Source organism: Microtus pennsylvanicus, chromosome 8 (genome assembly GCF_037038515.1).
Source record: "Microtus pennsylvanicus isolate mMicPen1 chromosome 8, mMicPen1.hap1, whole genome shotgun sequence".
Lineage (NCBI taxonomy): Eukaryota > Metazoa > Chordata > Mammalia > Rodentia > Cricetidae > Microtus > Microtus pennsylvanicus.
Window position 1 is genome coordinate 63,346,477 of NC_134586.1, and position 16,270 is coordinate 63,362,746.

The 16,270-nt window shown below is 45.8% G+C and overlaps 1 protein-coding gene across 1 annotated transcript in view; it reads right to left on the reverse strand.

The window, feature by feature from the left end:
* The window catches only part of M1ap (meiosis 1 associated protein), an 80,864-nt gene that overhangs the window by 19,932 nt on the left and 44,662 nt on the right, over nucleotides 1–16,270 (reverse strand). The window contains exons 4-6 of the mRNA XM_075982034.1: nucleotides 14,480–14,653; nucleotides 10,857–11,019; nucleotides 10,093–10,234 (exon numbers count right to left, since the gene is read on the reverse strand). Of these exons, the coding sequence (XP_075838149.1) occupies nucleotides 10,093–10,234; nucleotides 10,857–11,019; nucleotides 14,480–14,653 (479 nt within the window). The remainder of the gene's footprint in view (nucleotides 1–10,092; nucleotides 10,235–10,856; nucleotides 11,020–14,479; nucleotides 14,654–16,270) is intronic.

Sequence of the window (16,270 nt, forward strand, 5' to 3'; positions counted from 1 at the left end):
CTGCCCGACAGGGATGGCTTTTATGGAAGGGAGAGTAGCCCACTGGAGCAGGTGGCTCTGGCAGCCTCGGCTTTCTCCCCCATTCCCTCTGCCTTGCTAAAACTAGTAGATTACATTCCTCAAGCTGGCCACCAAGGTCCATTCCACTATTTGTCCACTCCCCCTCCTGAGGCTGACTGCCAAGGTCCAGCTATCAAAGTATGGAAGTCCAGTAATCAGAAGCCTCCTTGGCAGACTTATTAACATGCCCAAATAAAATTAAATACTTCATCCTCATGTGGGCTTTCCCATTTCACCTTTTTTTTTTTTGAGACAGGGTTTCTCTGTAGTTTTGAGGCCTATCCTGGAACTAGCTCTTGTAGACCAGGCTGGCCTTGAACTCACAGAGATCCACCAGCCTCTGCCTCTGGGAGTGCTGGGATTAAAGGCGTGTCCCACAACTGTGGCCCATTTTACCTTTATAAACCGCTATTTTCTTATATGCCTGTCTGTCTCCCCTCTATCCAGAGGCAGTCCTCTGTGCCTGCAGGGACAGATATCCCAGCCCCCTCTCCCTTGTTCCCTTCCCCTTCTCCTTCTTCCTCTATCTCTGTCTCTTATTACCTGTCCTCTGGGGCAAATAAATCTCCTTTGTGTTGAGAACTTGACCTTGGGGTCCTGAGCCAATACTTTTCCTTTCAGTTATTTTATAGGATGGTTATGGTAATAAAATAATACTTGCAAAGTACTTGGAACTGTGTTAGGTACAAAGTCGGCATAATAAAGAACTACATTTCTAAAATTAGCTACGCATAACAGTGTATATGTTCAATCCCAGAATTCAAGAGAAAACGGCATGTGGATCTCTGTGAATCCAAGGCCAGCTTGGTCTAGATAATGATTTCCAGGCCAGCCAGGGTTATGTAGTGAGGCTTCTTTTTTTTATCCCTAAAATTAAGATGAATTTAATTATTAGTTGCTTCTTATTTTGTTAAATGTAAAATAATTGGGTAATTTTTAGATATAGGTCTATAAAAGCATCAAAGGACGCTGTAAGGACACAGACACTTAGGATCTGGATTAATCTAAGAGTGAAATTGATGAGACTGTAGATGTTGTATAGTTTTCTCTGGGAGTAAAACCCTCCATCCTAGAGGGACGCTCCATAAGATACAGGAGTCAGAAAGGAGGTGAGACAACAGGATAGTCTAAGGGAGGTGGAACACTCCACTCCATCCTTCAGGGATGGTCATTAAATTCAGGAAGTAAACACCTTCAGGAAGTCCCTGAAACTGACCAGACTCTCTAGGCCCCTTTCCCTCAATCACACACATACACACACACACACACACACACACACACACACACACACACACACACACACATGCACGTACACACACATGCATGCACACACACACACGCACACACACAGATACACACATGCACACTGTAAGAACTGTTGGAGATACCCTGCTTACAGGAGGCTCAGAACAAGCAAGCCGCCTGGACGAAGCAGAGAGCAGTCTAGTTGCCTGGAAGAAGCATAGATGAACTCAGTTACCTGGAGTCAACACTCTAGGCTTGCAGATTTTGTGAGTTGTCACCCATGCTGGGGTGGACTTTTGGTGATTTCTGCTCCTGTAAATAACCCCTCACCCATCCTCTTGTAAGTAATTCCAATAAAACTCATTGGTTCACCAAACTGAGCGTTGGTGGCATCTGTGCTTCGGTCTGTCATCAATTTCCTAACTAGGATAAGGAGATGTTTGTTCATGTCTCCCGAGAAATGTCACACAACACTGGAGAATACCTATATTCCAGAAAGACTGGGTAAAGCATTTCTGACGAAAGCAAACACTCAAATAGAGGAAAGTAACCTTTGGGGAAGACAGAAATGGAGTGGTTCCCAGAAAAACCTATCAGGGACTGGAAAGCACACATCTGACTGCAGGTGACTCCGGCTTAGAGTGCGCAAAATGCAGCTGGAAAAGTTACACGTTTGCAGCTGTGGAGTCTGTTAGGGTGGCACTAACGGCGAGGGTTTGACTATCGCAGTGTGTATTTTGTCCAGAAGAGCTGCTCTGAGTTAAGGCTGGAGGAGAGGGAGCAGCGAACCAACTGCCCTGCGCCTTCACCCGTGGGGAAGTTCATGAACCTGAAAGTGAAAACCTGGAGTCAACTAACTGGCCAGGGACAAGTTAGAAAATGTGCTGTGTAGGTAGTCAGAAGGCAAAGGGGACTAGTGAGCACGTGATGGGGTTACTTCTGCATTCAGAGGTCAGCGCCGGCTGCTTCTCCTTCTGAGAGCAGTCAGAAAAGCTTGGTCGTGTAGAGAGGCCGTTTGGAGTGAGGCATTGTCAAGGGTTTGAATACAGGGCGATGAGAAAGGGGCAGCATGAACAGAGGAGGATCAAAGGCGGGGAAATGTAATGTTCTTCATTCATTTGATGGGAAAATACGCTACATGAAGGAAATACTGGGAGATAAAGCTGGACCTTGAATACTGGACTAAGAGGACTAAGAAATACAGATAACAGTCTCTAGAGTGTGTGTGGGGGATCTAGACAGAGGAGGGAATTACGTGGCTTCATTTACCCTGAGGGCATATGAGAACTCGAGTTGAAGGGAATGGGGTAGTGGTGGTGAAGCTCAGAATCTAGATTCCCGCCTGCTAAGAGACTTTTGCGAGGAAACAGAGCGACTAGCAGATCTTTTGGTAAAGACCTGGGGGTGTGGTAGGGTGTGGCTCCAGCCAGTTTTCACTTAGAACATTTGTGATGTACTGGAGTTATATGGGTCAGGAGGCAGAAATACTTGAGAAAAGCTAAGAGTGTTTCAGCAGACGTGAGGGGCAGTGGTTAGAGTTGAGACCTTTTAGGGTGAGGGGACACACACACAGTACACCGGGCTTGCGGTCGAGAGCTCTGGAGGACAGACTGAGCTGAAGCAGGAGGCTGCCCAGCCATGACACAGCACAGTACCCGAGGACTCTATCTGCCTGGTCCAGAGAAGGGTGAGCCCTCTCTACCAACTCCAGCCTCTACAGTACACTTATACACAGGGGTGGCTTTCATTAAATAGTGCTAGACATGAAGAGAGAGAGAGAGAGAGAGAGAGAGAGAAAGAGAGAGAGAGAGAGAGAGAGAGAGAGAGAGAGAGAGAGAGAGAGAGAGGACCACAAGTTTGAAAACCAAAAGACAAACAAAAGGTCATCAGGCTTGACCTGACTTGTATAAGTTCTGTAATCTCCACATTTGTGGTCACTCTCTCTCACACACACAGAGACACAGACATATGCAAGCAAACAAATAAATGTAATGATAGTAGAAGAAAACAGAAAGAGCTGGACACGGTGGTGCACACCTTTAATACTAGCCCTCAGGAGGCAGAGGCAGGTGGAGCTCTGGGAGTTTGAGGCCAGCCTGGTCTACAGAGTGAGTTTCAGGAAAGTCAGCACTATGCAGAGAGAGACACTGGCTCAAAAAACCAAACCAAACCAAAAACCAAAAAACCCCCAAGAGAACAGGAAGAAACAAGTGGAAATTATAAAAGCACTAACCAATAATGCTGCAAACCACGTGGCCGATATGCACCAGGTGCTGTACACATCTGGTTATCCTCCCTCCCAGACACGCAAGGCCCACCTTATAGCTTCTGTTAGACATGACAGAGATAAGAGTTACTAGCGGGTCTCACACGCGCCTCCCTTTCCTTCGCTCTCCCTGCTGTACTGCTCACGGGAGAAGCTAGCGCTGGACTTGAGTATTTTACACAGGAGCTGGCAGCGAGGCAGAGTTCACGTCAGAGAGCCAGTTTAGAATACGTGGCTGAGTGGGAGGAGGAAGAAGAGGAGCAGGGCCCCAAGGATGTGGTGAGAGCCTGAGCATGTGCACGCTTGTGTGTAGAGGGCCCAGGGTCAGCACCAGGTTACAGATAATTAAGTGGAGGAGAAAGAACTGAGAAACGCCACTGTGTTTATAAGATGGCTCTTCTTTGAAAACACATTAATTAATTAAAAAATTACTTTTGGGTCAGTGAATAACGTTTTTTTACATGTCATCTGTGCAGAGACTAAACCACATGGGGCCACTGTGCTTGTCAGAGTTATGATTACATAAATACAGCATCGTTAGAGATGTGTCTGTTGCTTAAGTTCACAGTCAGGAAACAAGGAGCAGGGCTGGAGGGCATCAGATGCAAAGCACAGGCTTTCCTTGAGCAATAGGGATATTTTCACCAGAATATCTTAGAAAACTGCCCCGAACCACTCAAAAGTGGAGGTACTGGGGCAGGAGAGATGGCTCTGCAATTCTAAAGTGTCGGCTATTTAACAGAAGACTGGAGTCTGGATCCCAGCACGCATGGAGCAAGCCAGGTGTGCTTGCAAGGATCTGTATCCAAGCTCTGAGGGGGCGGAGGCAGGAAGATCACTGGGGCTTGCTGGCTTCCTGCCTAGTCTAGAATTCACAAACTCCACTTCAAGAAGAAATACTGCCTCAGATGAAAAGGCAGAGAGACATAGGACACTGAAGCTCTTTTCCACCCCATCATCCCATACATCCATACCCATGCATATAAACAACTATTTTAAAAAATAGAGGTAACAAAAGAGGGGAATTTCTGCTCTGAGCCAAAATTTGACTAAAGCTGAGGATTTGGTTGGGGAAGTTGGGAAGTGGCAGAAATACTAGGAAAAGGCGAGTGTGCCGTTCAGGATTTTAGGGTAAGTCACATTTACACCTCAACCTTTAAGTCAAATCAAGGACATAAAAAATGACTTGAAATATGCTTTCTCTAAAAGGGAATAGAATACATAAAATCTAATTTAAAAAGGCAAGTGGGAAGGGTTCACCAAGAAAGCACCATTTGAGTTGAGTCTTTCAGGTTAGGGCAGGATTTGAACACATGGAGATGAGAGAAGAGACAGCATGAACAGAGGACCAAGGAGGAATCTAATGCTTCTTATTTATTTTGTTGTAATATATACTATGTAAAGAGATAATGGGTGATAAGGCTGGACCTTGAACACTAACTAGACTAAGAAATACGGGGTATTAGTAGCAGCAAGATAGTGTGTGTGCACGTGCATAGATATGCATGTGTGTGCTTGTGTTGCTGGGGATCAGATCTAGGGCATCACGCACACCAGGCAAGTTCTCTCTCACTGAGCTACAACACCAGTTGCAGACACAAAATATTTTGAAGCTAAAGATGACAGACTCAAGGCCATTCTTCAAGGTTAGTTTATGGGCATTGCCACAAACCACACCGAGAAGGGGAAACAAGGAAAGCGTCTGGACCAATGAAGAAATAGCTGCAATAGTAAAGCACAAGCAAAGCAGGATTTGACTAGCACAGTGAGGATATAGGGGAGAGAACGTGCTGGCAGACTAGGACAAGCAAGGCTCACTAAACCAGTGGGTGTAGGCACATGAGAAAATGTGATAGTCAGAGGACTGCTTCAAGAAGGTAATATGAGGGCTGGAGAGATGGCCCAGCAGTGAAGAGCACTGACTGCTCCTCCGGAGGGTCTGAGTTCAACTCCCAGCACCCACCTGGCAGCTCACAACTGTCTATAACTCCAGGATGCAACACCCTCACACAGACATACATGCAGGCAAAACACCAATGCACATAAAAATAAAAATAAAACAAAAAGAAGGTAGTTTGAGGCTGGGCACGGCGGTACACGCCTTTAATCCCAGCATTTTGCAGGCAGAGGCAGATGGATCTCTGTGAATTCAAGGCCAGCTTGATCTACATAGTAAATTCCAAGTTGGCCAGAATCATACAGCAAGACCCTGTCTAAAAAGGAAAAAAAAAGGAAATAAGTTTAAAAAAAGGAAAGAAAAAGTAATTTAGTGTCAATGTGCAGGTAAAATGGAGCTGGAAGGTCAGGTAAGGGAAGTTAGGAGTTTATAAAAGAGTTGTGAGACAAGCATTGGAGACAGGAAACAAGGACATCTGCAGGTTAGGAGAGGACAACTGATGTGGCCTGAGGTGACTCGAGTGTAAAGGACACCACAGCTGAAAGTGGCTGAGGTTTCAAGCGTGGGTGGCTTAGACAATGGTGGATGCTATTAACAGAAAGACAGAAGTCAGAGGCAGAAATTGGCTGCAGTGGAAACATCGGTGCGAGGAGAGGGCACCAAGGGCTCTGGGAACTGAGCAGTCACCAGACTTGAAAAGAACAAACAAGCGTGAAAATATAAAACGAAAGATGGAGGTAAAGTTCTATAAATACGGGGCAGGGGAGATAGATCAGCCATTAAGAACTCTTGGTATCCTTCCAGATGACCCAGTTTGGTTCCAGTACCCATGTCAGACAGGTCTCAACTTCCTGCAGCTCCAGCTCTGGTCGCTGTGGGCAGCAAGACAAAGGTGATGCCCTCACATAGATATACATACATACATACATACATACATGATATACATGCACATATAGATATACAATGCACATATAGATATATGTGCATACATAGATATACATGCATATATAGATATACAATGCATACATAGATATATATGTGTACATGTTAATAAAAATAAATGGGGGCCCTCATTAGCTTCTTGTCCACTTGACACAAGCTAAAGTTATCTGGGAAGAGGCAACTGAGAAACGGCTTCCATGACACTGATTGGCAGGCAAGTGTGTAGGGTGTTTTCTTGATTAGTGGTTGATGTGGGAGGGCCCAGTCCATTATGGGTGATGCTTCCCCTGGGCAGGTGGTCCTGGGCTGTATAAAAATGTAGGCTGAGCAAGCCATAGAGAGCATCCTCCGTGCTCTCTGCTTCCGTTCCTGCCTCCAAGCTCCTGTCTTAGGTTCCTGACTTGGCTTCCTCTGACGCTAGATTGTCAGCTATAAGGGAAGCCTTTCCTCTCTAAGTCACCTTTGGACTATGTTTCCTCCTCTCTCCACTCATGCTGCAGGCTCCTGCACGCCACTGGGCTAGTCTCCAGTGTATCCAGCCATTCACAACTGTGCCTTGTTTGTCTTTTACATTTATTCACCTCCCTAACCCTATTTTCACAAGTTGCCCAAACTTGTTTTCCAGATTTTTGTTTTTATTAATCCCAGACAGAGACATCTCAGTGAGTTCGAGACCAGCCTAGTCTACATGGTAATCTCCAGAATAGCCAGGGCTACATAATAGAGAGAACTTGTCTCAAAATACAAAAACCAACACCAAAATTCCTGTACTCTAAGCACTGAACAAGGCATTGATGGTTCCTGCCCACAACACTAATACTCAGAAAGCATAGAGGCCATCCTCAGCCACACAGCATGAAGATCGACCTGGGCTACATGAAACCCTGCCTTAAAAAAAATCTTATTGTATTATAAACAGGACCTGCAGGCTCAGGCCTGGCCTATCATTCTAGCTACTTCAGGGTGGCTGAGACAGGAAGGTCTGGGATACAGGCTTGCTTGGGCTGCAGACAGTCCCTGGGTAACAGAACTGAGATCTGTCTCAGAACAAAAATAAGTAAATAGATAGATAGAAGGAAGGTTGGGGACCCAAGAGAGGGATAGGGTGTTTGCCTAGCGTGTGTGAGATTCTGGGTTCAATCTCCAATATGACAAGAAGAAAAAGGACTGAAAGCACCTGGGAGAAGCACCTGCTGAGCGATGGATGCTCAGAGATTTTGAGGAAGTGGGTGGAGCACACAGTAAACTGAGCTGCTGGGCACTCACTGAACTGATTGATCTGTGCTCTGCAAACACAGGAGGTGGGCATTCTTCAGACCAGAAACAGGAACTCGGTGGGTGGGCCCCGAAAGGGAGTGTGAGCTTTGAAACAGAAGTCCTCTTCTGATAGTGGAAGACACAGTGCTGTGCTGCCCTTCCATCTGGAGCCATCCTGCCTATCTGTCACCTGTGCCCACCTGGTCAAGCCTGTGCCTTTTAGTTTTAATTATATGTGTGTGGGTACCTGTGCAGAACAGAGGTGTTGGGTCTCTCTAGAGCTCGGGTTACAGGGGGTTGTGAGCAGCCCAAGGTGGGTGCTGGGAACCGAACTCAGGTCCCCTGGAAGAACAGCATGTCCCCTTAAACTCTGTGCCATCTCTCCTGCTCCAGGTCGATTATTTATTCAGTATCTCGTCTTGGATTCTCTTCTCACTTAGTTTATTTTGATTTAAGTGTGGCATTAATTTTCTTTGTTCCTTTTTTAGGTTTTTGAGATAGGGTCTCACGCTGTAGTTCTGGCTGGCCCAGAACTTGCAATGTAGACCAGGCTAGTCTCGAACTCGCACACATTCACCTGCCTCTGCTTCCCAAGTACTGGGATTAAAGGTGAGCGTCACCACACCTGGTTTCTTTCCTTTTTTTTTTTAAATTTATGTGAACACACATGGGCCTGTGTATGTGTGTGTGTGAGTGTGTGTGCATGGTGTGTGTCAGTGGAGACCAGAAGAAGGCATCAGACCCCCTGAAACTGGAATCACAGGAAGTTATGAGCATTCTGATGTGGGCACTGAGAACTGAACCTGCACCCTCTGCAGGAGCAGTAAGCTCTCTTAGCTGCAAAATTATCTCACTAGCGCCTTGCTAGTTTTCTTTTTCTCTTAAAAATTGCTTATTGTGTAAAAATTATTTATTGTGTATGTGTATAATTTGTGTGTGTGTAGAGTTAGAGGGCAACCGTATGGAGCTGGTTCTCTCCTACCTTAGCCTTCTGAGTCATCTGGACAGGCCACATTAGTTTTCCATGCATGTGCTGTGCTTTCTATTTGCTTTTGCTCCACGGCTGGCATCTTGATTTTCAAGGCAGATGCCAAGCAATTGTTGGATATTGCATTTACCCCTCTCCCCACACCCCTTCCTTCCCCGAGTTCTAATTGGTTATATATGCCCACAAATGATTCTATGTTGGGTTTTGTTAACCTTGATCTCTGATGCTCTAATGCAAGCCATGTATGTGTTTCTATCTCTTCCATTACAGGCTGTTTCTTGAGGACACAGCTGTATCTATATGTTACCACTGAATGCGTATCTAGGGCTTCATACAAAGTCTGAGATGGATCGGGACTAGAGACTTCTTCAAATGTGATGATGAGCACAGTGTTAGAAAGGCCGTGGGACTTTAAACATTTATCATTATTATCGTGTGTGTACGTACAGTGTGTGTGTGTGTGTGTGTGTGTGTGTGCGTGCAGGTGTGCCACAGTGCCTGAGTAGAGGCCAGAGGACAATTTCCTGAGTCCATTTTCATTCTCCACTGTGGATTGTGGGAATTGAACTCAGACTCACAAGGCGTATGTGGCAAGCACTTTTACCCACTGACCTGTTTTTTTGAGCCCAGAAAGGAAGTAGGTTTCAAAGCAACATCACTTACGTCTAAAGTTTGTAAACTAAGGGGTTCTGACTGATTTCAGGAAGCGTTCTGCTACAAACTTTACGTTTGTGGGCAGTGCTTGTAACTGCCACCCCAAAACTGACCTTTCCTGACAGAGAGATGATCTGAATTTCTGTTTCTAGCCATGCTATCGATGAGAATAGCACCTGGGCCCAGTGAAATGGCATGGTTGGTAAAGATTTTTGCTGCCAAACCTGAAACCCGAGTCTGATCTCCAGGACCCACAGGGCTGAGGGGCAGCACTGACCCCCCAGAAGTTGTCCTCCCTGCTCTCCGCTCTGCACATGTGCCGTGGCATTCACGCCCCCCCCATGCACACAAAATAAAAAGATCTGCTATGCAAAAAAAATGGCATTTGTCTCACACTCGGGAGCCAGAGGCAGGGGAATCTCTGTGAGTTCGAGGCCAGCCTGGTCTACAGAACTAGTTCTAAGACAGCCAAGGCTATGTAGAGAAATCCTGTCTCAAAAACAAACAAACAAACAAACAGAATAGTGGGCAGGTTCTTTGGTACCACACTTGATCAGTTAGTTGGTCAGACTGTAACAGGCCGATGCCTGAAAAGCCATCTGGTAGAGTGTATTAATGTTTCCTTTGTGTTCATCTAACAAAAGTATTGTTAAATTTACTGTAAAATTCAAAGTGTTTCCAGTTTCCCCATCCTTTCCAGGGTTGCTGCAGGTCTGGGTTTAGGGAGCAGTGAATGGCTGTTTTTCTCTAGTTGTGACTCTTGCCCGGGCACAGGACACTCACCAGCAAGCAGTGACACAGAGCGTGGAAATGTTGCTGATTTGTCTCCAGCTCATCCCAGTCCAGCTTCCAGCAGCTCGTGGGTCTGAGGATGAAGGGGAGTCCGTAGGTCAGGGACTCACAGATCCCACTGGATGTTAGAGCCCTGGAAAAGAAAGCCTTCTTAGCAGTGCCAGGACCTCTAACCACACCCAGCTCTGATCTAGGACGTCTTGGGGGAGCTGATGGATCAGGGTGTGTAATTTAGAAAGTGCGGTCAATAGCACGGAATCTGGCACACTGGAAGTTCTCAGAGCTCAACAGCCTTCGCCTGGGGCCCTATAGTGTGAGCTGAAGGGAGCAAAGTCGGGCTTTCCCATTGTCTGCCTGAGAGTTGGATCCCCTGAAGCAGCACTTAGAGGAGTGGTAGGGTTAAAATAGACCTGGATATGCTTTGTCCCTGAAAGGCTCATTCCCATACTAACCCCATGGCTTTTGGCAAGTCCACCGGGTGGCTGAACGTCTTTGCATCAATCTTGCTTTTCTCTGCACACAGAGCCCATGTTTCCAATTCCTACCTATATCTCCAAGCCTTCTGTGGTAGCAGCTCTACATCTGCCCCTCTGGCTTCCACTTGCTAAGAGCCCAACCTTACTGGTTTTTTGGTTTTTTTTTGTTTTGTGACATGCTTGTAACTGCCTGACTGCCAAGATAGACCCCGAATCTCTGCACTTCCAAGCCATGGAATTCAGAATAGAGTAGAACGGTGAGGCCTTTTCGATGCATACTTGATCACTTGCAGCTTGTACGGAGAGTCTGGAGACAGGGAAGCCATCTGGTAGAGTGTGCTGATGTCTCCTTTGGGATCATCTGTCCTCAACGTGCCAACGGCTGTCCCAGGAAGCAGGGATGGGCTGAGAAAGCGCTCGTGGAGGTCACATTTCAGGCACACTACAATCAAAGGAGAGTTAGAGAAGAGGCCGGGTTACAAGTTATCTCAGGCTGCCATTAAGAGGCAAGTTCACTTTCCCTAGGCAGGCCAGGGTTAGGAGGAGGCAGGGGGATGGGAAGAAGAAGGCGCGCTTGGTTGGAGGAGGAGAAGCAGATCTCCTCACGGTTTGCTTAGCCTCTGAGCTGGGCACATCTTCCCTGGCTTTACAGCTGGGCTCACCGAGTGTTTGCCTCAGAACAAGAGGTCTGGTTTGTCCTTCATCTCGGGAAGCTAGAGACTTGTTAAGTCTTGAACCTGGGTAATCCGCAGAGGCCCTTGGGGAATCTTGCCTCTGCTTCCCTGCGGCTTTGGCAGGCGTGCCGGTCAGATGAAGGAAGCGCCGGAAAGCAGAACTCAGTCAGCTGACTGCTACTGTTTCTCTCTGGGCTATTCTAGGGGGCATTCAGGACTACAGGAGGAACAAGTTCCTGAAATAGCAGCTTATGCTTAATGTCTGGAAGGAACTGAGTATTGGACCTTCAAGGCCTCAGCGCACAGTGGCGGCATTAGACATCAGGAGTGTGTGGACTGGTACTGAGCTATACTGTTCTTGGGGTCTGGCGCTCTATTAAGCTTTTGGTTTCTTTTTTTTTTTTTAACTTTTTTTCTTTTTTTAATAATTTATTTTTGTGTTCACTGGTGTTTTCCTGCGTATGTGTCTCAGTGAGGGGGTCAGAAGCCCTGGAACTGGAGTTACAGACAGGTGTGAGCTGCCATGTGGGTGCTGGGAATTGAACTTGGGTCTTGTGGAATAGAAGCCAGTGCTTTTAACTGCTGAGTCATCTTTCCAGACCCCAACACTTATTCCTGCCCCCACAGCCTTTGAGAGAGGCTCTCCTGCAGCCCAGACTGACTTCTGACTTGCTCCATAGCTGCAGATGACCTTGAACTCTTGCCCCTTCTGCCTTTACCTCACCTCACAGGTGCTGTGGTTTCAGGTGTGTATCATTGCTTCTGCTCCTGGCTGTGTTAGGTTTCTATGCCAGCAATTACCTTCGGGTGCCAAACGATTTGTTGCTCTAAGCCTGAGTCCTTGATGCTACAAAGCATATATATATGGTTTGAATATCAACAGAAAACCTTGTGAGGTGAGTAGGTGATGGTAATTTGAGGACTGACCAGACGGCCACGTGAGATAAAAATATAAGCAGAAGTAAACTGCAATGGCATACATCTATGAGCATGTTATCTAACTAAATCCATCATCTTTTATACTAATTTTAAAACCAAAAAAAAAAAAACAATGTCAAAGTCACCTGGGAAAAATGGAATGGGTGATAGATTCAGGTGGATTTCCCGGGCCCAGTTTATAAGATGTAGACTTCAATTCATCTACATTGAACCCAGGCGGGACTTTGTCTAGGAATGTGGCTCCCTTCATTTCTTCTCTGCCCGACTCTCCATTACTGGTCACTGGGATTTAGGATTGGGAAGCTTTGTCCATCTGCATGAAGGTCTCATTGGTAGCAGTAGGAAAAACCCTAAGAGGTAACTACAGTCTGGTCTTTATTGTAGTTGTTGATAATCTCCATGGGCCTCATCACTCTGGAGAAGACCTAATTTCTCCAGACTCCATTCCAGTTGTGCCTGACATCTGGATTCCAGCGTAGCAGTAGAGATAAAACAGGCTGCAGGAGTTCCTGGCCTTTGAGGGTCCCAGCTCCACTAGAGAACGGTGAGTCACTGTCCCTTTTGTTTAGAGTAGCCTAAACACCAGGTGGGTAAGTGGTAAAAGACAAAGGTAGAAGTTCTGGAGGTAGATAGACCTGTGTTTGATGAGCAAATTCCTGACAAGAATTGTCAAGTGTACAAATAGAGATTTCTGGTCCCAAGGTGAAGGAGCCCTGGAATGGCTTTTCTATGAAGCCTGAGGAAAGTGTTTAATTCTTTGTCTTACTTTCCTCATGTGTAAAAACAGGTATAGTATTATATTTGGTTTGTAGGCAGATTTTTCACACACTAAGACAGATCTTTAGATCTTTATATCTGTCTTACAATTGCTACTGGCCAGGCGTACAAACTTAGGACTTGAATTCTCCCAGGAACAATAACATTATTCTATGTCCTACTTAATTGACAGCGTTCCCATTCTTATTGGTATAAAAACAGTGGCATGTCTTATCATTGACAGCGTCTTAGCTCTGGTGATATACTCAGTGACAGCATTTGCCTGGTGGTGCTGTATAAAGCAGAAGGGGATTCGGCAAGAAAAGAAGTTAGTATGGCGGGGGAAAGGCACACAGATGTTAAACACAAGCTGGCTTCTGTGTACAGTTGCCGGCTGCTTTTAATTGGCTGAAGTGAATGAGTGAATTCCAGAGGATGGGGTAGGGAGGGATTGGTAGGAGCAGCTTGGGACACAATACGAAGGAGGCCCTGGGAAGACATTTTACAGGCAAAGGAAGGACAGATTATGATATCATCAAGTTAAGCCATCAGGCCCTAGGTGCTGTAAAAGAAAAATTCCTTATTTAGTGTATATTTGAGTGTGTGTGTGTGTGTGTGTGTGTGTGTGTGTGTGTGTGTATGTATGTATGTATGGCATGGAACATATGTGTAGGCCAAAGAACAACCTGTGGGAGTCTGTTCTTCCATAACATAGGACCTGGGATTGAATTGTCAGGCTTAGTGGCAAGTGCCTTTATCCACTAAGCCATCTTGCTGGTGCCAAGCTCTAGGTTTAAATGGAGAAAGAAGCAGAAACTGATAGCTGTCCCTGGGAAGAGGGGAAGCATCCTTCTTATTTAATTATACTTTAGAGGGCTTTTCCCCATTCTGAAAGAGCAATAGTCATGGCAGAGTTCTATTACCGTAGGAGAAGAGATTTCAAACAGACTGCTAACTGGGGTTGGAGAGATGGCTCAGCAGTGCAAAGGCGGAAGAAGGTGTCAGAGGCCCTGGAAATGGGGTTACAGGAGATTGTGAGCTGCCACATGGGTGCTGGGAACTGATTCTAGGTCCTCCACAAGAGTAGCCAGTGCCCTTAGCCACTGAGCCGTCTCCCCAGATCCCTGAGAAGATTTTTATTTACTGTTATTATTCTTACCAAGGCAGTGTTGATATTATCAAGGTAAAAGTCTCTTGGATTATAGTACCAACAATACCTACCACATTAAGAGCGAGAATATTGAGGACAGTGCACGATTCAGTATATCCTGCTATGGTGCAGCAAATATCTTATCACTGAGGCATCAAAGACTTTGCCTCTATAACCACTTGGCTCTCCCTGGCTGGAACTGTCACCCTTTAGAGCCTTTCTCTTTAAAGCCAAGCTGTCACTAGACAGTGTCACCCAGTCCTCCTCCAACCCATAGACCTCAAATGATCTGTATTGTGATGACTCCCCAGAGTCATCTAGATTTGTAATCTTAGACAAGGAGAGACTTTGCCTACAGAACCTATCTTTTCAGGGTTGTGTACTTGGATTATCCTTGGCTGTGGAAGAAGGAGGAAGGCTCTGTGGAGCAAGAAGAAGATGGATGTGTTCTCGGTCGGTTTCACTGTTATGCAGCCAGGCTTTGAAGAAGACCTCCATGCTGACGACATCGTTGTCAAGAGTCTGAAGGACAATGTCAGCTTCCAGGAGAGCACTCTCTGCAGAAGGAGGAAGGAGAATGGTGGTTAAGGGGGTCTCTTTGTATGTGTGTGTGTGTGTGTGTGTGTGTGTGTGTGTGTGTGAGGCTGGGAAAATGACTGACTGTAAGAACATTTTCTGCTCTTGCAGAGGACCTGCGTTCAATCCCTGGCACCTATGCCAGGTGGCACACAGCACCTGCAATTCCAGCTTCTGGAATCTGATGCTCTCTTCTAAACTCCCAGCCCCTGTACTCACACAATTCAAAATAAAAATAAGTCTTTATAATTATTTAAATACAGATTTATTTTAATTAAAATTATTTCTGTGTTGGGGTTGGAGAGACGGCTCAGCTGTTGAGAGCATCGGGCTTGCAGAGGATCCGGGTTTGATTCCCAGCACCCACATGGTGGCTCAAAACTGTCTGCAACTCAAGTCCCAGGGGATCCAACACCCTCTTTGAACCTCAGCAGGCACCAGACATGCATGTGGTGCATACATATGCATGCAGGCAAAATACGCATACATGTAAAATAATAAAATAAATCTTGAAAAGGATAAAACTCGTTGTGTTTGGGTGTTTTGTCTGCATAAAAGTTTGTGCACCAAAAACGTGCCTGACACCCACATAGGGCAGGAGAGGGTATCAGATGCCTCGGAACTGGAGGCATAGATGGCAGAAGATCAGATGCCTTAGAACTGGAGGTAGAGATGGCAGAAGAGGGAATTGACACTTCAGAACTGGAGGTATAGATAGCAGAAAAGGGTATCGGATGCCCTGGAACTGGACTAGACAGCTGCTGTGAGCTATCTTGAGGGTGCTCGGAATTGAATTTAGCAGAGTACTCTTAACTGCTGAGTCATTTCTCTACCCACTTATTTTCATTTTTTTAATTATGTGTCTCTGTGTGTGTGTGTGTGTCTGCATGTAGGTATGTGCATGTAAATGCAGGTGTCTGTAGTGGTCAGAAGAGGGTGTCAGATTCCCCTGAGCTGGAGTTACAGATGGCTATGAGCTACCTGTGTGCCGGGAACCTCCTGAGAGCACAGCAAGTACTGAACCATTTCTCCAGCCCAAGCGTTCAACTATTATTGTTGTTGTTATTATTATTTTTGAGACAGGGTTTAATTGTGTATCCCTGGCTGTCCTTGGTCTCACTACATAGATCAGGATGTTTTGAACTCATAGAGATCTGACTGCCTCTACTTCTCAAGTGCTGGGATTAAAAGCATGCACCACCACATGCAGCTAAGTGTTTAATTTTTAACTAAACATTTTTTCCCAGATAGAGTCCTGCTATGCAGCTCTGGCTGGCCAAGCACTCACTGTGTAGGGCAGGCGTTGAACCTGCCACAAGTCTCCTACCTTTGTTTCCTAGTTGCTGGGATTACAAACATAAACCGTCACACACATCTAAGTTTGTAATTATAAAGTTTTAAAAGTATGAACTTTAAGTATACTTGTCTTCTGATACATCAATTGCATGTCTCAATATCTGTCCTAGCCACATTCTTGAAGCATACACAAGTGACATATATAAAGACATTAGGCACAACATTGTCATACCAACCATCAAACTCCAAACAGGAAGCAAATCTAATGTCTATCAATAGAGGAGTGTTTAAACAAATTACAA